Here is a 21,996-nt window from a genome sequence, read left to right on the forward strand (position 1 = left end):
TACTGTAGAGGTCTCAGCTGCGCTCTTGCCCAGGGCACCACTTCCAATGTGGCTGTCATCGATCCCAGTAGCTGGACAATGTCCCAAGCTCGTGGGCGGGGCATCCTCAGGAGCAGACGGACCTGATTCTGAAGCTTGCACCGCCTTAGCTCGGGTAGGTATACATAGCCCGAGTCTGTGTCGAACCTGGCCCCCAAATATTCTACAGATTGCGAGGGGGTCAGGTGACTTTTGGCCATATTGACGACCCAGCCTAGAGATTGAAGTACTGAGACCACTCTGGCTGTAGCTTGATAGCTCTCTGTTACAGAATCTGCTCTGATGAGCCAGTCGTCTAGGTACGGGTGAACCCTGATACCTTCTCGCCTGAGCAAAGCAGCTACTACCACCATTACCTTCGAAAAGGTTTAGGGAGCTGTGGCGAGGCCAAAAGGCAAGGCCCGGAACTGGTGTTTTCCCAACACCACAAACCTCAGAAACCTCTGGTGCAGGGGCCAAATTGGTATGTGCAAGTAAGCTTCTTTCAGGTCTAGAGATGTGAGAAACTCTCCTGGCTGTACCACAGCAATGACGGAGCGCAGGGTTTCCATGTGGAAATGCCGCACTCTCAGGGACTTGTTTAATTCTTTTAAGTCCAGAATAGGGCAAAAAGACCCACCTTTTCGCGGCACCACAAAGTAGATGGAGTATCGGCCGTAGCCGTGTTCGGCGGGAGGTACCAGGGACACGGCCCCTAACTGAATCAGACCTTGCAAAGTCTCCTCTACCGCTGCCCATTTGGCGGCAGAACCGCATCGGGACTCCACAAACACGTCTCTTACTGGGGCGTTGAATTCTATTCTGTAGCCATCTCTGATCAGGTCCAGAACCCACTGATCTGAGGAAATATTGGCCCACTCCTCGGCAAAGAGGGAAAGACGTCCTCCGATGACAGGAAGCGAGGAGGGGGCCGGCGCACCATCGAGAGGGTCGCCCCTGAACTCCAGGCCTAGAGCCGGTGGCTGCGGAACGCTTGTCCAAGCGAAAGGAGTTCCTCTGCTGAAAAACGGGCACGAGAAGTGAACCCAGCAGAATGCCCCGGGCAGTACCTTCTAGCTTCACGGAAGCGAGGTCTAAGAGGAGTGGACCGCCTGGCCCTTGGAGGAAGGCCTCGGCCTATCTTCGGGCAAGCGCTGGGAATTAGGATCTCCCAGGCCTTTAACAATTTTATTTTTTTTTTCTAACTCCTCACCAAATAGGAGAAGGCCTTGAAAGGGCAACTTCACCAACCTTTGCTTAGAGGCCATGTCCGCTGCCCTATGTCGTAGCCAAATAAGACGGCGAGCCGCCACTGCTACTGCCATTTGTTTAGCCAAAGCTCTGACAATATCATAAAGGGCATCAGCCAAAAAGGACAAGGCCGACTCCATCCGCAGAGCCACATCCGAGAAGGGCTCCGCTCCATCTCCGGGCTGTTCCACTGCCTGTTGCAACTACGCCAGGCAGGCTCTAGCAGCATAACAACTGCATGCAGATGCCCGAACAGTAAGACCTGCAATTTCAAAGGACCGTTTAAGTGCTGCTTCCAGCCTACGGTCTTGTATATCCTTCAGGGCAACTCCTCCTTCCACAGGGAGGGTAGTTCTCTTTGTCACCGCAGTGACTAGGGCATCTACTTTAGGCACTGCAAAGTGAGCCAAATGCTCCTCACGCAGAGGGTATAACTGCCCCATAGCCCTGGAAACTTTCAAAGGTCCCTCGGGGTCAGCCCACTGAGCGGAAATAAGCTCTTGGATGGAGTCATGCAAAGGAAAGGCTCGAGCAGGCTTTTTGGTACTAGCCATCCTAGGATTCACAGAGGAGGCCATGCCACTGTCAGGCTCTTCAATAGAAAGGACCTGTAGGGCATCTGAAATAAGCGCTGGCAGCTCATCACGGTGGAAAATCCTCACCGTGGAGGGATCATCCAGATCCTGTGGTAATTCTGCACCTGACTCTGGCTCCTCAGACCAAGAAGGCCTGCCAGAACTCTCCGAATCCTCACAGCCCGACCACGGGGGGGGGGGGGGGGGGGGGGGGGGGGGGGGGGAAGAAGGAGGTGCACCACAATCTGAAGGGGAATTAGCCCTTCTACGCTTTTCTTTATGCCAATTATCCGGGGAAAAATAGCCTCAGCGGCCAGTCCCAGGCCAGAATCCACCGGGAGGGACAATAGAAGGGGCCTCAGACGACCCTTGAGGGAGAGCTCTTTTCAGCATGTATGCTTTATGAAATAACAACACAAAATCAGGGGAGAAAAACTCGCCCTGGGCACCCAGATCCCGTACGGGGCTAGCTGCTCCCTGAATAGCCTCAATTCGAGGCCCCCCCCCCCCCCCCCGGGCTCAGGGCTCTCCGTCTCTACGGAGGCCGCGCCATGCGGAGAATTCAAAATGGCGTCCGCTGCCAGCTCTGAGCGGGAAGAATCATCGCTCGCCATGCTCGGCCCTGCTCTTACACCTGTACAGCACGATTTACAGAGCCCTGCTGCTGATTTGCGCTTGCCACACCAGGAACAGTGCTTTACATTCTCTGCAGCCATCGCCGAAAACGGCACGAAAATTCAAAAATGGCGGTTTCACGCCAAAAACGCCCCGATCGCGGGCCCATCCCGGAGGAGTTAGAAAACACTCTTACCTCACCGGACCGAGTATCACAGCTCTGGTCCCATAGAATAATCAAAGGAAAACCTCTGTTCCATTTTTTTTTTTTTTTTAACGCTGTGAGGAAAGCAGAGGTAATAAGAACTCCGGAGGCTCAGATGAGTAGGAAAGGCAGGGAAAGGCAAACCAATGTGCCTGCATCCACTGAGTGGGAAAGGACAGGGAAAAGCAAGCTAATATGTCCACATCCACGGGGGCATTGGTAAGGTAGGGAAAGGACTAACCTATGTGCCTTCAAAGTGAAGCTGCACCATCAGCCACAACACCCCGGCTAACAACTGGCAAGCCAGGAGCCACCCCCAGGCAGATTTCTGATGGAGCTCGAAGAAGCTGCAGCCACCCTGCTTGGGGAGATAGAGAATACTGGAGAAGCAGTGGAGCTGGCTGGCCATGAGGCACTGTGAAAAGTTGAGAGCTCTCTATCTCCCCCTGCTGGTTGATGGACACAACCCATACGTAATGGCTTCATCTGCTTGATGACAAAGAATTAATGTGTTTAGTTATTAGATCTCATGATGTGTGTTATATAGCCCAGGTACATGAAACTCCAGAGAAATAGCCCCCAGGAAGAGTGTATCTAGATGGCCACTGTTGGAAACAGGATGCTGGGCTTGATGGACCTTTGGTCTCTCCCAGTATGGCAATACTTATGCACTTCTGTACTTATATTTACTACTTATATACTGTAATTGACAAGTTTGCAATTAGATGTCTATATTCCTATTTGTAATAAATAAGCTTCTATGATAAATTTATGATTGGCTAATGGTGCATCTCTTCCTGTTATCTTTAATCCAAATTAGTTTATCCAGGGGAATAAGCACCTGAAGGTTTAGCCGTGCATCTTGCAGCCTGTCTGATAAGGAGTACAGGTATAGGGCCAAACAGAATGACAGTAATAAAATATGCGTGTACATAAAAATCTATTTTTGGTAAAATGTCAAAGACACAGTAACATAAGGAGTAAAAGCTGAACATAAACATGGTAAATGTATTAAAACAGCATATTACAATGAACCTCATTTAAAACATATTTTAGGCTACCCATAGGACAGTTTTTTTAAGTATTTAATATTAGCAAAGCACATAATTGGCAGGATCCTTCTGACCTCTTTACGCTTCTGTCTTCCTAATAAGCATTACTACTACTTAACATTTCTAAAGCGCTACTAGTCATTAAAGGCTACATGTGCTAAAGGGCTCAATCCCATTGTGGTATATTAACGTGTATTAATGGTTTCTTTACTATAGGTCCTATTCTACACAGTAGGATCTAGTTAATAGTAATGCATGTTACTACATTAGTGCACTCTAACAAGGTAGCACACTTTAGTAGAGATATCCAGAGGTGACCAGGGCCAGTTTTAGACATAGTAACGTAGTAGATGACGGCAGAAAAAGACCTGCACATCCATCCAGTCTGCCCAACAAGATAAACTCATATGTGCTACTTTTCGTGTATACCTTACCATGATTTGTATCTGCCATTTTCAGGGCACAGACCGTAGAAGTCTGCCCAGCACTTGCCCTGCCTCTCAACCACCAGCTCTGCCACCCAATCTCGGCTAAGCTTCCGAGGATCCATTCCTTCTCAACAGGATTCCTTTATGTTTATCCCACGCATTTTTGAATTCCGTTATCGTTTTCATCTCCACCACCTCCCGCGGGAGGGCATTCCAAGTATCCACCACGCTCGCCGTGAAAAAATACTTCCTGACATTTTTCTTGTCTGCCCCCCCCCTTTCATGTTGGGGCCCAAGGCAGAAATTAAAGAGGGCGCTTCTGATCTCCCCACCTGCTGTACTACCTGGTTCGAGCATGTCTTCCCCTTCTCCCCACCACCGTCTCCCTCCCTTTCCCTCAACTTGTGGATTTTGTAAAATGTTTATTTCCCATGTCAGAGTGGCACAAGTGTAGCAGCCATTCTTACAAGCTATCTCCAACTGTCCCAAAGTTTTCCCTCAGGGGGGGTGGATCGCGGCGTTTCAGAGAGGGAAAGCTTGCGAAATAAGAGCCGGTGGTGAGAGGCGGGGCTGGTGGTTAGGAGGCGGGGATAGTGCTGGGCAGACTTATACGGTCTGTGCCAGAGCCGGTGGTGGTAGGCGGGTCTGGTGGTTGGGAGGCGGGGATAGTGCTGGGCAGACTTATACGGTCTGTGCCAGAGCTGGTGATGGGAGGCAGGGATAGTGCTGGGCAGACTTATACGGTCTGTGCCCTGAAGAGGACAGGTACAAATCAAAGTAGGGTATACACAAAAAGTAGCACATTTGAGTTTATCTTGTTGGGCAGACTGGATGGACCGTGCAGGTCTTTTTCTGCCGTCATCTACTATGTTACTATGTTACTAGGGTTATGCAGCGCTGTACAGTTTAACAAAGAAGGACAGTCCCTGCTCAAAGGAGCTTACAATCTAATGGACAAAATGTGCAGACAATCCAATTGGGGCAGTCTAGATTTCCTGAATAGAGGTATAATGGTTAGGTGCCGAAGGAGACATTGAAGAGGTGGGCTTTGAGCAAGGATTTGAAGATGGGCAGGAAGGGGGCTTGGCGTATGGGCTCAGGAAGTTTATTCCAAGCATAGGGAGAGGTGAGGCAGAAAGGGCGGAGCCTGGAATTGGTGGTGGTGGAGAAGGGTGCAGAGAGGAGGTATTTGTCCTGTGAGCGGAGGTTTCAGGTAGGAGCGTAAGGGGAGATAAGGGTAGAGAGGTAATGAGGGGCTGCAGATTGAGTGCATTTGTAGGTTAGTAGGAGAAGCTTGAACTGGATGCGGTACCTGATCGGAAGCCAGTGAAGTGACTTGAGGAGAGGGGTGATATGAGCATATCGGTCCAGGCGGAAGATAAGACGTGCAGCAGAGTTCTGAACAGACTGAAGGGGGGATAGATGGCTATGTGGGAGGCCAGTGAATAGGTTGCAGTAGTCAAGGTGAGAGGTAATGAGAGAGTGGACGAGAGTTCGGGTGGTGTGCTCAGAGAGGAAAGGCGAATTTTGCTGATGTTATAGAGAAAGAAGCGACAGGTCTTGGCTATCTGCTGGATATGCACAGAGAAGGAGAGGGAGGAGTCGATGACGACTCCGAGGTTGCGGGCAGATGAGACGGGGAGGATGAGGGTGCCATCAACTGAGATAGAGAGTGGAGGGAGAGGAGAAGTGGGTTTGGGTGGAAAGGCAATAAGCTCTGTCTTGGCCATGTTCAGTTTCAAGTGGCGGTTGGACATCCAGACAGCAATGTCGGATAAGCAGGCTGATACTTTGGCCTGGGTTTCCGCAATGATGTCTGGTGTGGAGAGATAAAGCTGGGTGTCGTCGGCATAGAGATGATATTGGAAACCATGAGATAAGATCAGGGAGCCCAGGGAAGTGGTGTAGATTGAAAAAAGAAGGGGTCCAAGGACAGATCCCTGAGGAACTCCGACAGAGAGCGGGATGGGGGTGAAGGAAGATCCATGAGAATGTACTCTGAAGGTACGGTGGGAGAGATAAGAGGAGAACCAGGAGAGGACAGAGCCCTGGAACCCAAATGAGGACAGTGTGGCAAGAAGTAAATTATGATTGACAGTGTCAAAAGCGGCAGATAGGTCAAGTAGCATGAGGATAGAGTAGTGACCTTTGGATTTGGCAAGGAACAGGTCATTACAGACTTTAGTGAGTGCCGTTTCTGTCGAGTGTAGAGGGCAAAAACCGGGTTGAAGCGGATCGAGGATGGCATGAGAGGAGAGAAAATCAAGGCAGCGGCTTTGAACATGTTCAAGTATCTTGGAGAGGAAGGGTAGGAGGGAGATGGGGCGGTAGTTGGAGGGACAGGTGGGATCTAGTGATGGTTTTTTGAGGAGTGGTGTGACTACAGCATGTTTGAAGGTGTCAGGGACAGTTGCAGGGGAGAGAGAGAGGTTGTGCTATACATTGAGGCATATTTTCAAAGCACTTAGCCTTCCAAAGTTCCATAGGTTTCTATGGAACTTTGGAAGGCTAAGTGCTTTGAAAATATGCCTCATTATCAAACATATAAACGGCGAGTGACCGTACTCACTGCAAATGCGCAGTAGAGACTTCCCTCTCTGTCCCGCCCCCGCGTCAATACGTGATGACGGGGGGGGGGCGGGACAGAGAGGGAAACTGCGCCGCCGACGTTGCTACCGCTCCCCCCCCCCCCCCACTCGGAGTCGCCGCCGCCACCCCTCCACCCGGCCCGGGCCCTCTCTTCCCTTCTGAACTTACAGATCCATTCGCCGAACGCAGCAACGCACATCAGCTGAGCTGCAGTGAGCCCTTCCTTCTTTGCTTGTGGCCCCGCCCTCCTGTGACGTAACGTCAGCGAGGGCGGGACACACACAGGCAGAGAAGGAAGGGGCAGCTCAGCTGATGTGCGTTGCTGCGTTCGGCGAATGGATCTGTAAGTTCAGAAGTGAAGAGAGGGCCCGGACCAGGTGGAGGGGTGGCGGCGGCGACGACGACTTCGCGGGGGGGGGGGGGGAGCGGTGGTGACTTCGCGGGGGGGAGGGGAGCGGTGGTGACCGCGGGGGGAGGAAAACCGCTATACCAGCCCGTTTTTACGGGCTCAACGGCTAGTCTTTTATATAATCTGATGTAATAATAGCCCATTATACATTGCTATTTTAATACGTGAATTTGCCATGTTTATGTTCAGCTTTTACTCCTTATGTTCCTGTAACATCGACATTTTATCGAAAATTGATTTTTATGTACACGTATATTTTATTACTACTGTGGAACTCATATTTATTTTTAATATATACCACATTTGAACATCAGCATGTGAAGGATCCCCTTATACTGAATATTTTTCCCATGTGACTGTGGGATCCTGTGAAACGTGATGGCATAGTTTGCAGCTTGATATGTTGCAGGGACATGTGCCATTCTCTTCTTTTAGAACTTGTATTGGGAGCTTGCTTTTCACTAATTTGTTTAAGATTAGGGGGCTGTCAGAAGGCCAGCACTGGTAGAGCTGGGAATATTTCTTTCAGGCCCTGATACTCAAAAGCAAATATGGGCACTAGAGGCTATTAGCACTGGACTAGCGCCTGCATTTGCTACTGCCAGGGCCGCCGAGAGACTGGGCCGGGCCCAGGACAAGGCCGCTCCCGGGCCCCCAGCCCCGCCCCCACTGCCACCCCCCCCCCCCCAGGTTGTCGTCGCCCACCCCTGAGGTGGGCCCGGCGCCACAGTCCCACCCGCCTCCATCACCGGGCCGGGCCCCTTCCACCCAAACCCTCGCCAGCAGAAGTGCTGTCTTCTGACTCCGGCGTGCGCAGCTCACACAGACGCGCTCCTCTCAGCTGATCTTCGCTGTACTCTGCAGGGCTTCTGTGCGTCTGACGTCCTGCATGTCAGATGCACAGAAGCCCTGCAGAGTGCAGCAAAGATCAGCTGAGAGGAGCGCGTCTGTGTGGGCCGTGCACGCCGGAGTCAGAACAGAAGACAGCACTTCTGCTGGCGGGGGTTCGGGTAGAAGGGGCCCGGTAGCGGGTAGGACTACGGCGCCGGGCCCCCTTGGAGGCCCGGCCCCAGGAATTTTGTCCCCCCTGTCCCCCCCCTCTCGGCTGCCCTGCAGAATGCTGAGCGCTGAGGAGCATGTGAACAAATGAGCTTGCTGGCTCACAGCACAATCAGCATGCAAATGCATGCTGAACAGGTCTTTACATATTCCTCCACAATGTTCAGTGGGCAAAGTACCAAACAAGGGCACTTTTCCCGCTGCAAATCTTTCGCCAGCCCAGAGCTGGCATTAGGGTGTCTGGGAAGATGACTTGATGGACACCACAATGCGCCATATTCCTTCAGATGCTTTTCAGCTACCTGCAGCTCTACTAGCCACACGTTAGAATCATACGGTAAGTTTGCTTTCTGTTTAACAGGCTTTTACCGGGAGAGTGACTAGATACTTGGGCTGTAGTCCCAGGAGGGTGACTGAGGTCAAACAAGCTACAGCACAGGGGAATTTAATTCTTAAGTTTTTGGTTTTCAAGATTTTAGCCTGCTCAATCTGTGCATTCTGGAAAAGAACAATGTCGGCATCTCGTTCTCCTCCCCTCCGTCATTCTGGGCATGCGCTGAAGAGCTGTGCTTAACGCACAACTCTTCAGTGAATGCACCAGACATTGTCCTTCCACCAAACTCCCTAATGCTCAACGCTATGAGCGCATCTATATCTATATCTCATTGGAGATCAGCATTAGGAAATTGTTCTATGCTGATCCGACGGCATTTCTCCGGCAATGTTCAGTACAGCGACGGAGTTTTGAGCATCTGTCCCTCAGTAATTCATCCTCCTGGAATAGTAGCTGTAGATCTTTTATGTTCCTTAGCACCAGCAGTATATGAATTCAGAGACTTGTGGGTTATGTCCACCTACCAGCAGGTGGAGATACAGAACAGTGAGCTGAAGTGGTAAATGGAGCGTCATGCTCCTAGCTCATCTAGTTTTCTCTATCTCCAGCAGGCGGATGGACGTCTTCCCTTATGCTCCAGGTTTGTGGCTGCTGGCTCCTGTTCTGCCCTAGTTCAGTGTAGCCTAGGGTGTGCGGCTGTGCGGTGCCACTTTTGGGGAGTATACCTGGTCACCCCAGGTACCTCTCTCTCACCCTCCCTCCTTCTCTTGCTAGCCTTGGTTGCTGCCTTCTCCTTCCCCATGAGAAAAAAAAAAAAAGGACAAGGTCATCTTTGTAGACAAGAAAGCAACTAAGGAGATACTTTCACAGGGACTGTCTTTCTTCTATGTTTGTACAGCGCTGCGTATGCCTTGTAGCGCTATAGAAATGCTAAATAGTAGTAGTAGTAGTAGTAGGGTCAGTTTAGGGCACTCTAGAAATGTGTGAATGAAGGTCCCCACTCCTACCTGACATTTGGAGCACCTATCCGAATCCCACAACTTCATTAGTGTCCCTCTCTTCTAGTTATGTAAGCCCTGTGGAGTAATTTGAACTGAGATTCCTGCCAGTCTGCAGATTTGACCATTTCAGTCAGTGTCACAAAGAGTGCATTGAATTGGGACCGAGTATACTGCGTTCCCAGTTCCTTATTCCAGCTAGAGACAAATCCCTCCTCTCCCTTCTCTGGTACGGTCATTTTCACTATCTTATACCAATTAGTTAATCTATTACCCTCCGGGGGCAAACTCATCAGCATCTTATCCAGACCACCATATGTCCATGTGGCTCCATATTTCCCCCACATCGTCTGCCAATAATGTCGAGCTTGCATATATTGTAACATATGATTGTTGGCAATTCCCCATTTCTCCTTCACCTGCTGGAAAGATAGAAAACCACTTCCTTCTGGAGACACCAGATCCCCCCATGTCACACATCCGTTCTCTGCCCATCTCGCAAATATTGAGGGTCCCATGCCTGCCGGGAAATCCACCAATCCCACCATCCTCAGAAAAGGCGATGCCCTCGAGCTTCTGGCCTGTCTGCTTCTCCACCATTTCCAAGCGGATCGGAACGGAGTGAGGAAACTATACTGTCTGTTTGCCATAGTACCCAACCCCGGAGGCGAGTGCAATAAATTTATAAATGTGTGCGGGGAGCACCAGCCCTCCCACCATTGAGCTGGCAGATATTTTGCCTTTCCCGTAATACCCTCATGAATCAGGCGCATCAATGCCGCCATGTTATACAGCCGGAGATCTGGTAAGTTGAGACCCCCCTTTTCCTTATTGCGCATGAGCACATAGTGCCCTATCCTAGCCTGTTTTTTTCGCCATACAAAAGCTCGGATAGTGGAGCGGAATGCCCTTTCGTCTTGTCTCTTAATCCAGATAGGCATTGCTTGTAGCGGGTATAATAGTTTGGGCAATAGTACCATCTTGACCAAAGCTATCCTCCCATACAGCGACAGTGGGAGGTCCCTCCACCTCTCACATGTTTGTTTTATCTTGTCTATGTGATCCAATATGTTTCTCTTGTACATCACTATGGGGTTAGTGCTCAAGTAAATACCTAAATATCGCATAGCCTGTTTCACTGGTGGTATAGGGAACCCCCCCAGCCCCGTGGTTGGTCGGGTTATTTGACAAAAGAAGTAATTCAGATTTATCGCAGTTTACTCTCAGGCCCGACAGCCCCCCAAAGTCCTGTACTAAAAGTGCCTGGGCCAGATGTATGGAGGCGTCTTGCATATAAAGTAAAATATCGTCCGCAAATAGATTAATGCGTATCTCCCTCCCTCCCACCCTTAGACCCCTGATCTTATTGCTCTGTCTTATTTTAATCGCCAATGGTTCGATTGCCAGGAGAAACAAGAGTGGCGACAACGGGTACCCCTGTCTCGTTCATCTCTGTAATTCAAATCTTTCTGTCAATGAATCATTTACTATTAACCTAGCTTGTGGCCTGGTGTACAAGGCTCTAACCCATCCCAGAAAGCGACCGCTTATCCCATACTTTTCCATTACCCAAAATAGATATTGCCACGATATGCTATCGAAGGCTTTTTCCATATCTAACCCCGCTATGGCTTCTTTCCCCCCTGTTCTTTTATAGGTATGGATTGCTGCTAAAGCCCTGATAAGGTTCATCGATGCATACCGGCCTGGTACAAAACCTGCCTGGTCTTCCTGGATGACCCCAGATAGTGAGAGGTTCATTCTTTTTGCCAAGATAGCCGCCAAAAGCTTTACATCCTGGTTTAGTAAGGAGATTGGCCTATAAGATCCCACTTGCCCAGGGTCTTTACCTGGTTTAGGTAACAGAATAATATGCGCCAGGTTATCATTGTGGTACTCATTAGTCCCCTCTCCCCCCTCCCCCGTCAGATTATTGAACATGTTCGCTAGGGGGTTGGTTATCTCGTCCACCAATATTTTGTAGTATTCCGGTCCGTAACCGTCTGGGCCCGGGGCTTTGGCCAATTTCAATGACTTAATTCCTTGTCTTATCTCCTGTGCAGAGATGGGGGCACTCAACCTCTGCCGCTGGTCATCTGTAAAGGTGGGTATAGTGAGTTTCTCAAAGAAAGCATCTCTCTGTATCGGGTCAAGTTCCCTTGCGGCATATAAAGATTTATAATAGTGGACAAACTGATTTTGTATTTGAGCCTCTTGATGGTATGTGCGGCCTGCGCTATCGCGTATAGATGTAACAATCTGTTTCTTTCTGTATGCCCTCACTAAATTAGCCATAAGCCGCCCAGCCCTGTTACCCCATTGGAATAGCTTAAATCTCTGAAAATATGTCGCGCTCAGCCCGCGAGTTAAGCAGGTGGTCAATGCGCTTCCGAATCTCTACCATTTTACCCTTGTGGTCAAGGTCCCCACTACCCATGTGCTGTCTTCGCGCTTGGTGATATTCAGTAGATAGCTGCAGCAGCTCCTCCTCTGTTTTTTTCTTTTTCCCAGCTGTGTAAGCCAAGATATGACCCCTCAATACTGCCTTAGCTGCATCCCAGTATGTAACTGGGCTCACCTCCGGGGTATCATTGAAGCTCTGGTATTCTGCCCATTTATCTTTTAGATATGCTCTGAATTCATTATCCCTATACAGTGAAGGGGTAAAACGCCACACTCTCTCCTGTCCCCCTGTTGTATAGGCTATTGATAACGATATAGCCGAATGGTCAGACAGAGTATTGTCTAGAATATGCGTCGCTTTCGCCACTTGAAACAGAGTCTGTGAAATGAGGAAATAATCTAATCTTGAATACGAATTATGAGGGTTAGAAAAGAAAGTAAATTCTGTATCTTGAGGATGCAACACCCTCCAGATATCTACCAACCCTAGCTGGTTGAGCAAGAAATGTATCCCCTTGTGATGCCACCCTTTAATTTTCGGTTTAGCTGGCTTGCAGTCTATGGTTGGATCTGCTGAGATGTTGAGATCACCTCCCAAGATCAATTGGTACACTGGATAAGAGGCCGCCCGTGTTACTAGGTCTGAAAAAAAAACTTATGGTTGTACACGTTAGGACCGTATATATTACAAAAACTGAGCTTACGCCCCCAGAGTTCTCCCAGGACTATAACATACCTTCCCTCTTTGTCTTGAAGGACCTTATGTATATTTAGGGGGAGTTGTTTGTGAATTAGTATAGCAACTCCCCGCTTCCTGTTGTTGAATGAGGAGTATACCACCTCTCCTACCCACCCTCTCTTCAGTTTCTCGTGTTCAGAATTGGGAAGGTGCGTCTCCTGTAAGAAGGCGATATCTGCACCCTCCCTTCTCAACCAAGATAGTATTTTGGTACGTTTTACTGGGGAGTGGATGCCATCCACGTTCAAAGATAAGATCTTTAATTTAACCATCTCCCAGGCAGCTGACAAGATTTCTCATACAATCTAACTTTGTAGTCCAGTAGGCCTCCCAGCCGGACCCACCGGAATCCATATGGCTCGTGTCGCTATCCCTTGCAGTTGTCTTACCCTGCCCTTTTCATGCAGACTATCTCCCTCCCCCCGCCCCTCTCCTACCCCCTCGCTAATCCCCCCATCAATCCCCCTCCTCCTATCTGCCCTCCCACCCCTACCAATCCCCCTGACCCCACAAAGCATTAGTATCTCCATCCTCATCAACCTTCTCCTTCCCTCTGTCATACAGCAAGAAAACGAACAACAAACTCCCCCCTCCCCCTAAATTTCCCCCCTATAACCAAATGTAACTGCACACCCGCAACAGTCTAAATAAAACAATCATCATGTACCAAAGTGTCCTATGTGGCTCCTGAGGTCTCAACTGGAGAAATCCCCATGAGTCTGGCACCACTCTCCCCGGTACGGTGGACAGTCCGTTGCTGCCTTAGAGTAGTCACTCCCTTCAGGTATTCTCCCCTACTCATGGCACAGCTAACAGTCCGCGTGCATCATCCTGCTCGATTTCTCCTTACCACCTCAGGATCCCGATCCCATGTGTCACTCCAGTCAGTGTCACGCCAGACCAACAGGCCTTTAATGGTTACTTAAAAGTTCTTTCTCCATGGAGTTGCGCTCAGCCATGCGCTACCGCTACGCTATTTTTGTATTCCAACTGTTCAGGCTTCAAACTGTCCATGCCTTTCCAACTAGGCAGGATTTAAAAGATATTAACCAAAAAATAACCTGGAAAACAGGGTCAGTTCCAACCGGTCACGCCTTCCCCTTCAGATAGCAGCACAGTCAATTGTTGTTCTCTCTCGGACTCTCTCTGTTCAGGCCCTCCATGAATGCCTTGGCCTCCGACACATCCGAGAATACCAAGTTCTTCCCTCCGTGCCATACTCTAAGTTTTGCTGGGTAGAGGAGCGAGAACCGGATGCCCTTGCTATATAGCTGGGTACACGTTGGGGCCATTGCTCGCCGCAGCTGCGCCACTGAAGAGGAATAATCATTAAAAAACAGTAGTTTGTGGCCATCATATTCCAGCTTTGTCTGTCCCAAGCGGCTTTGCTTCAACAATAGTTCTTTTTTCCGCCAGTTGGTGAAATGCGCTATCGCTGTTCGGGGCTTTCCGTCTCCTTCTCTTCGGATCCCTATTCGATGCGCGCGGTCAGATTGCCACGCTCCCGCGCCTCCACCGAGGCCGAGTTGTTTGGGCAGCCAGTCACTGAAGAATTGATACAAATCTGCTTCTTTTACTGTCTCTGGCAAGCCAACTACCCTTAAGTTATTGCGGCGGCTGCGATTCTCTTGCTCTTCAACTTGCTCTTTAAGTACTGCAGCTTCCTTTTGTAGGGTTACGATTTGGGCTGCCATGCTCTGTGTCGTATCCTCCTGCACTGACACTCTTTGTTCCACCTCCGTGAGCCTGCCTGCCTGCGCATCAAATTTTTCATTAATTTCTTCGACTGCAGAGTGGATTTTGTTTAATCGATCTTGTAATGCAGCTGTCACCGACGACGAGATTTCTCTCTCCCAGTCTCCCGCATTTTTCTCTGGCCCTGTCGCCGGTTCCGGGCTCAGCGCCATCTTGCTTGGCTTCCACGCTGCTGTTGCTTTGCTTTTTAGGCTGCCCTGATTTCTGGTTGGCATACCGGTCTTCCCCTCGCTTGAATTAGGAATGATTGCCGGTATTCAGCTCTCAGTTCTTTCTTGTTGATTTATTTGTCCTTCGGGGTACTAGCTATATAAGTAAATTAGCTGATTTTGCGAAGATGTTGGGGGAGCTCTCCCGTCTTGCTGCTGCTCGGGAAGCAGTCATCACGTGACCCCCACTATATCTTTTGTAATATAATGTAAACCACATTGAGCCTGCAAATAAGTGGGAAAATGTGGGGTACAAATGTAGCAAATAAATACATAAAAATAAAAAATATGGATTCTACAACCTGTAGCCTGAATATATCTGGAACCATCAGAAACCAGCTTTTCTACAAAGGAAAATTACTGCTTGGCATATGACAACTTCATCCAAGGACATGTTGTTTACTGCAAACTAGCCTCCAATTATCTCCTGGGAAGAGTGGAGGAGCTTACTTCATAGAGAACACAAGGCTCAAGGAGTATGTGAATCAAGAGGGAGGTTTGCTACCATCCGCCTCGTCTGATAAGAATTTCTTTGTTAATAACAAGGCCTCTCTTCGTGACCATGAATTCTGCTAGACAGAATTACACTGTTTGTGATTGGTCCACAGGTATCATCTGACCCAGAAAGATGCCAACATTGGACTGAAGAGGAAGAGAAGAAAGATTGCTCTGCGAAAAGAGAGAGAGACCGATTCCTAAACACCAGTGAACTGAATTCCTTGTAATAAGCAGCCAAGGTCAGTTCCACTGCAACACTGAGGCCTTACTGAAAAAGACTATGTAATCAGTATACAAGACCTTGGACTTTATTCCTGCACTGAGACAGACTTGCAGGGAAAATTCTACAAGAGTCTCAACGATGGAATCCAATTCTTCATCCACTGTCAGGATAGTTAATCTAAGACTAGCTATAGTCGGGATAGTTAGTCTAAGACTTTTGTCTGTGAAAGACTGGTCTTTCAGGACTGGTGGTCAGTGGATTACTAGCTGCTAAGAGTCTATTTTGCACAATATCTTTGTTGTAATCTCTCATACAGAGTAATTTAGATGATCAGATTTCTTTATATATATATATATATATATATATAGCTTGGTGATAATCTATATTTTTGGTAGAACAAGTTTATTTTTGTAACTTGCCTTGCATTTAGCCACATTATTTTTATATCTAATCCTATATAATAATTCTCACCTGTCTTGCCTGGGACCGTGGCTCCCTCAGAGTTGGTCTGCTAGGCTCTGTAGATCAGACTGAAGTCAGTGGCTGCATTATGACGTGATCCCAGGTGAGAGAAAAAAAAACCCACACAGCTGATTGAATCCCATGAACTGGCACGCGCCCTGCACCGCCAAATAGCTGGTCCACGCCGCTCCAACACCACCGACCGCCCAAAACCCCACTGGAGGGACCTCTCCGCTTCCTCACGCCGCCCCTGCACCTACTCTGCTGCTCTTGTGGCCGACAACTCCGGTCCGGACCGCCCCCTTCTCTATTCAAGATGCTGCAAAAATGCCGCTGACGCTCTGGCCACCGTCCCCGGATCACCGCTGCAGGAATGCGGCCAGGCACGGCCACAAATCGCCGCCCACACCTACCTCCCAACTCAGCCCAATATGGCCAGGATCGCTGCCCCAGCTGAGATACTGCCTCAGCTCCGCACCAGCCTTGCCGAAGAAACCCTGCTGCGGACACCAGCCCCCACTTCTTCCACCTCCCGGAACACCCCAGCAACAGCGCCCCAGGTAAAAAAAATTAATGAATATAACTTTGAAAGCGCCCGTTTCCTTTAAAACAGAAACGGGCCTTTTTTTACTAGTAAATAATAATATATTCCATTTGTAGCATTGCTCCTTTCATTGGTACAGCTAGTAAGAAGAGTCTGAGAACAAATAAGAGGTACGCTTCCCCTAGAAACATGTCCAGAATAATTGCTATTGTGCGATTATCTGATATAGAAGTACCGCAGATTATATATTAGGGGTTTATCCTCTAACAGATCTCCTTATAAGCCAAGGAGGAAAGGCTATTCTCAAGTTATCGCCATACTCCTACAGGCAAAAAAGTGGTCTACCTCTGCGGCTCATGACCGAGTGAGGAGGATTTTTGAATCCTGGTGTGCAGACCGGGCGGTGTCCCCCTTTCAGGATTCCCTTCCGCAGATTTTGGCCTTCCTCCAGGATAGCCTCACGCAAGGGCTGGGGTACAATTCGTTACAATGCAGGTGGTGACCCTAGCCTGTTACAGAGGTCGTCTTCTCCAGTCTTCATTGGCTTCTCTTCTGGATGTTGTTCATTTTCTCAAAGGAGTGAACCACTTTAAATCACCGGTTTGTTCTCTGTGCCTGGAGTGGAACCTCAATCTGGTGTTGCAAGCTCTTCAAAAAGTGCACTTTGAACCGATGAAGCAGTCTACTTTGAAAGATCCAATATTGAAGACTGTTTCTCTAGTTCCCATTACATCAGCGTTAGAGCTTCAGGCACTGTCTTGTCGGGAGTCTTTTCTCCGTAAGGGGTGTCGGTTCTTGCCTAAGGTGGTTACAACTATTCATCTCAAATCAGGTGGTATCCTTGCCTGCCTTTTGGAGAGACGCACACCTGCGGGATTTTTATTCCTTCCACCTTTTGGATGTGCGTCAGGTTCTTATTTGAAGGTTACTAATGATTTTCGCAGGTCCGATCACTTGTTTGTCCTTTTTGCAGGTTCTCAGAAGGGGGACGCAGCACCCAAAGACACTATTGCCCGATGGGTTAAAGAGGTTATTGCGTTGGCTTATTTGGTAGAGGGTAAGCAAGTTCGCCTACACTTTGGGGCACATTCTACTAGGGCTCTGGTGTTTGCTTGGGCGGAGACATGGATGTTTCCATTGCTCGAAATTTACAGAGTGGCAATGTGGTCGTCGATTCACACTTTTTCACGGCATTACCGTCTGGATGTTGTGCTATGCTCGGATGCAGCCTTTGGAGCAGCAGTACTTTCTGCGGGGACTTCAGGTTCCTACCCTACTAAGGACTGCTTTGCTACATCCCACAAGTCTCTGGATTCATCTGCTGCTGGTGCTAAGGTACAAGAAATTATGTCTTACCTGATCATTTTTTTTTTTCCTTTAGGTGCAGCAGATGAATCCAGAGGCCCACCCTGGTTTCTCCACTAATTTCTGCGGGGAATAGGAGACCTTTCCATTTCGTGCTGCGAAAGTTGCTGTTGTTCAAGGATTCTTGTTGTGGGTTGGTTTGGGTTGCTGTTGTTCTTTTTGCAGGTTTTTCTATCAACTGTATCAGAGTTCTCGTGTGGAAGAAGAAGATTCTTGCAAGTACACGCTTGACTCTTCTTGTCCTTTCCTTCTGCTTTGTTATTCGAATACCGAGTGAGATAGGAGCATGACGTCCCATAAACCACTTCAGCTCAGTGTTCTCTATCTCCTGCTGGTAGATGGACATAACAGACAAGTCTCTGGATTTATCTGCTGTGCCTAAAGGAAAGAAAATTATCAGGTAAGACGTAATTTCTTCTCAGTTTTTCCAGCTCTGGATTGTATGTCACTGCAAGGGAGATTCTCTGTGGTTTTCTTTTCTTTGTACTGCAATAGGGTTTCTCTGGGTACTTTAAGGGAACAGGCAATATTCTTGTGCCAACACATTTCACAAGATCCCAGTCACTCATATGGGAAAAACATTCAGTCTTCCTTTAAGACTATTATTGGAATGCTTTTGCGTTTCTTATATATTCTGATATTTGTCAATATTTGCTCATTTCTAATCTAAAGAAGGGGGGGGTTACCTTCAAAAAAATAATTAAAAAAAAGTCCAATAAAAAAGGTATCATCTTATTTTTTTTCTCTGTTTTATTTCTTTTTATTACCTTTAAACACTCCAAATACAGGTTTGCAATCCTGATCAACATTTTTTTTCTTCTAAAGAAGCCTTCCGAAGTGACAGGCTACACTTGGCTCAGTGATTATTTTAACACTGTTCAGTACCTAGTTTTGGTAAGGCTCCGGAGCAAAGGTTAACAATGAAGAGCTCGCTATCAAAACAAGATTCCCATTTTTATGGTTCACATATTAAATTGTGTTGTCTTGCAACATTCAAGAAAGGAGGCAGAATTTTGGTATATAGAAAAATGATACTGGGCCTAGGGGCCAAGTCCAAATTAAAATATCCAGCCAGCTGTGTTCCAGATCCCCAGGCAGAAATACACCTTGGAATCGAGTTAAATGTTGAAATTTGATTTTCTGTTTCTACTTACTTGCATTTTTGGAAGCTGCCTATGTTTATTCCTTTTTCTACTTTGGAAATTACTCTGGAGTTTAAGGGTGAGTAAATGTAGGCCTGAGATTACCCTAGGAAACCGGTCTGGGAAGATTCCACAGGAGATCTATAATAATACAACACTGCTGTCACCTCCAGAGCCGGTGTTGGTGGAGGGGAGCAAACAGGGCAGCTGCTCTGTGCCCCACAGGGCAGGAATCTCTTCCCTTTATCCTCACCACAGTACATCTCTCCCTCCCTTCCTGATCATCTTTACATAGTAACATAGTAGATGACGGCAGAAAAAGACCTGCACGGTCCATCCAGTCTGCCCAACAAGATAAACTCATATGTGCTACTTTTTGTGTATACCCTACTTTCATTTGTACCTGTCCTCTTCAGGGCACAGACCGTATAAGTCTGCCCAGCACTATCCCTGCCTCCCATCACCAGCTCTGGCACAGACCGTATAAGTCTGCCCAGCACTACCCCCGCCTCCCAACCACCAGTCCTGCCTCCCACCACCAGCTCTGGCACAGACCGTATAAGTCTGCCCAGCACTATCCCCACCTCCCAACCACCGGCTCTGGCACAGACAGTATAAGTCTGGCCAGCACTATCCCCGCCTCCCACCACCAGCTCTGGCACAGACTGTATAAGTCTGGCCAGCACTATCCCCACCTCCCAACCTCCAGTCCCGCCTACCACCACCGGCTCTGGCACAGACTGTATAAGCCTGCTCAGCACTATCCCCGCCTCGTAACCACCAGCCCCGCCTCCCACCACCGGCTCTTATTTCACAAGCTTTCCCTCTCTGACACGCCGCGATCCACCCCCCCTGAGGGAAAACTTTGGGACAGTTGGAGACAGCTTGTAAGAATGGCTGCTACACTTGTGCCACTCTGACATGGGAAATAAACATTTTACAAAATCCACAAGTTGAGGGAAAGGGAGGGAGATGTGGTGGGGAGAAGGGGAAGAGATGCCCGAACCAGGTAGTACAGCAGGTGGGGCGATCAGAAGCGCCCTCTTTAATTTCTGCCTTGGGCCCCAACATGAAAGGGGGGGGGGGGGCAGACAAAATGTCAGGAAGTATTTTTTCACGGCGAGCGTGGTGGATACTTGGAATGCCCTCCCGCGGGAGGTGCTGGAGATGAAAACGGTAACGGAATTCAAAAATGCGTGGGATAAACAAAGGAATCCTGTTGAGAAGGAATGGATTCTCAGAAGCTTAGCCGAGATTGGGTGGCAGAGCTGGTGGTTGAGAGGCAGGGCAAGTGCTGGGCAGACTTCTACGGTCTGTGCCCTGAAAATGGCAGATACAAATCATGGTAAGGTATACACGAAAAGTAGCACATATGAGTTTATCTTGTTGGGCAGACTGGATGGATCGTGCAGGTCTTTTTCTGCCGTCATCTACTACGTTACTATGTCTAAAACTGGCCCTGGTCACCTCTGGATATCTCTACTAAAGTGTGCTACCTTGTTAGAGTGCACTAATGTAGTAACATGCATTACTATTAACTAGATCCTACTGTGTAGAATAGGACCTATAGTAAAGAAACCATTAATACACGTTAATATACCACAATGGGATTGAGCCCTTTAGCACATGTAGCCTTTAATGACTTACAGCCACCGTTCTCCTGCTTAGGTGGTTTGTGTTATTTGGTGAGTATATAAAATTCTTATTAGCCATCAAATATTAAGATAAAATCACTCTTGTCTTTTTTTATTCATAGGTACCAACTCTATAGCTTTGAGCACACTATGGAGCCAACTCCTTCAGAATATGTTAGTTTCGCATATACGGTAATAAATCTCAGTACAATCTTAACAATCTTACTGAAATCACAGGCAGTTGAGCCAGATAATAGCGCTTCCTTGAAACGGCGGTTCACCGCAGACAACAGCCATACAGAGCACAAGGCAAACCAACGCGCATCTCCATTCCAACAAGAATAGTAGCGGTGTGCGGACAATACACCCATGATACCGTGGACAGCTATTACCCCCCTACCCCGTTTCTACTCACTTCATAGCCACCACCGAGGCCTGCACGCACTCAATACAACCTCCAGCAACAGCCCGTAAAACTAAAACGTGAAACACAGAAGCACACCACGACGAGGCTTCACAAGCACCGCCTTCTGTCGCTTAGAATCCTGGCGGAAAAAAAAAGCAAAGCGACAGAAGAAAGCCCGGAAGTGCCACGGACGGAACTTAGATAAAACAGGAGCCGAACTGACGCCAAAACGTTGAAACCAATTAGGGCAATTACTGTTTCCCTTTCCCCGCGCAGCCGTCATCGTCATACACTCAAAACAAAGCAAGCAAATCTATGAGCTGCTGCATCGATGTTGTCGTTGTCGTTCTTTATTGTTGGCAGGCGCATAGCCAGACCTCGGCGGGATGGGGATCCAGAGCCCAAAGTGGGGGATACATTTTAGCCCACCTCTCCCAGCCGTCACCCCCCTCCCCCCACCGCTGCAACAGCCTGCAAGATACCTTTGCTGGTGAGGGAGTCCCCAACCGCTGCCAGCTGAAGCTTTTATCTGTCCCACGCTGGTCTCCCACTTGCTTCCTCTCCTGTTTTCAACGCGCCATGCGCTCGTTTTAATGAAACTGAGCACACGAGAATGCTCAGTTTCATTAAAACGAGTGCATGCACTGCACGATTGGAAAATATTTCCGCAGGGGTTTAGCTTATTTGGGTAAAAATAGTAAACTTTAACCAATAATGGTGTAAGAATTACTTTGAAATATTTGTAAAATTCAGAAGCGATACCATCCAGTCCTGGATCTTTGTTATGAGAAAGAGATTTGATAACTAGTTTCATTTCCTTTTCATCAATGGGTTTTCCTAGATTACTTTGGGGCCCTTTTACTAAGCTGTGGTAAAAAGGGCCCTACGCAAGCGATGGCTGTAATTGCCGTGCAGGTAAAAAAGCGAAAAAAGAAATGGCCATGCGGTAAGACTGAACTGATTGTGTGGCCATGCAGGAGGCAGGGCCGGTCTTAGGCAGAGGCGGCCGCATAGAGCCCCGCGCTTAAGGGGGCCCCGCGCGGCGCACCTCAACTCTGCCTCTCCGACCGACCCCCGCTGCTC

General features: G+C 48.5%; 1 protein-coding gene across 4 annotated transcripts in view; it reads right to left on the reverse strand.

The window, feature by feature from the left end:
- Positions 1 to 21,084, reverse strand: part of ERCC2 (ERCC excision repair 2, TFIIH core complex helicase subunit) — a 455,444-nt gene extending 434,360 nt beyond the window's left edge. For 3 of the 4 annotated variants that reach the window (XM_030217436.1, XM_030217435.1, XM_030217433.1), the window contains exon 1: positions 20,923 to 21,083. In XM_030217436.1, coding sequence (XP_030073296.1) covers positions 20,923 to 20,927 — 5 coding nt within the window. In that variant the 5' untranslated portion in view covers positions 20,928 to 21,083. Of the gene's footprint in view, positions 1 to 20,922 lie in introns of all 4 variants that reach the window. The other variant, XM_030217434.1, reaches the window with a different exon arrangement.
- Between the last annotated feature and the right edge of the window lie 912 nt (positions 21,085 to 21,996).

Source organism: Microcaecilia unicolor, chromosome 11 (genome assembly GCF_901765095.1).
Source record: "Microcaecilia unicolor chromosome 11, aMicUni1.1, whole genome shotgun sequence".
In the NCBI taxonomy this organism is placed as follows: domain Eukaryota; kingdom Metazoa; phylum Chordata; class Amphibia; order Gymnophiona; family Siphonopidae; genus Microcaecilia; species Microcaecilia unicolor.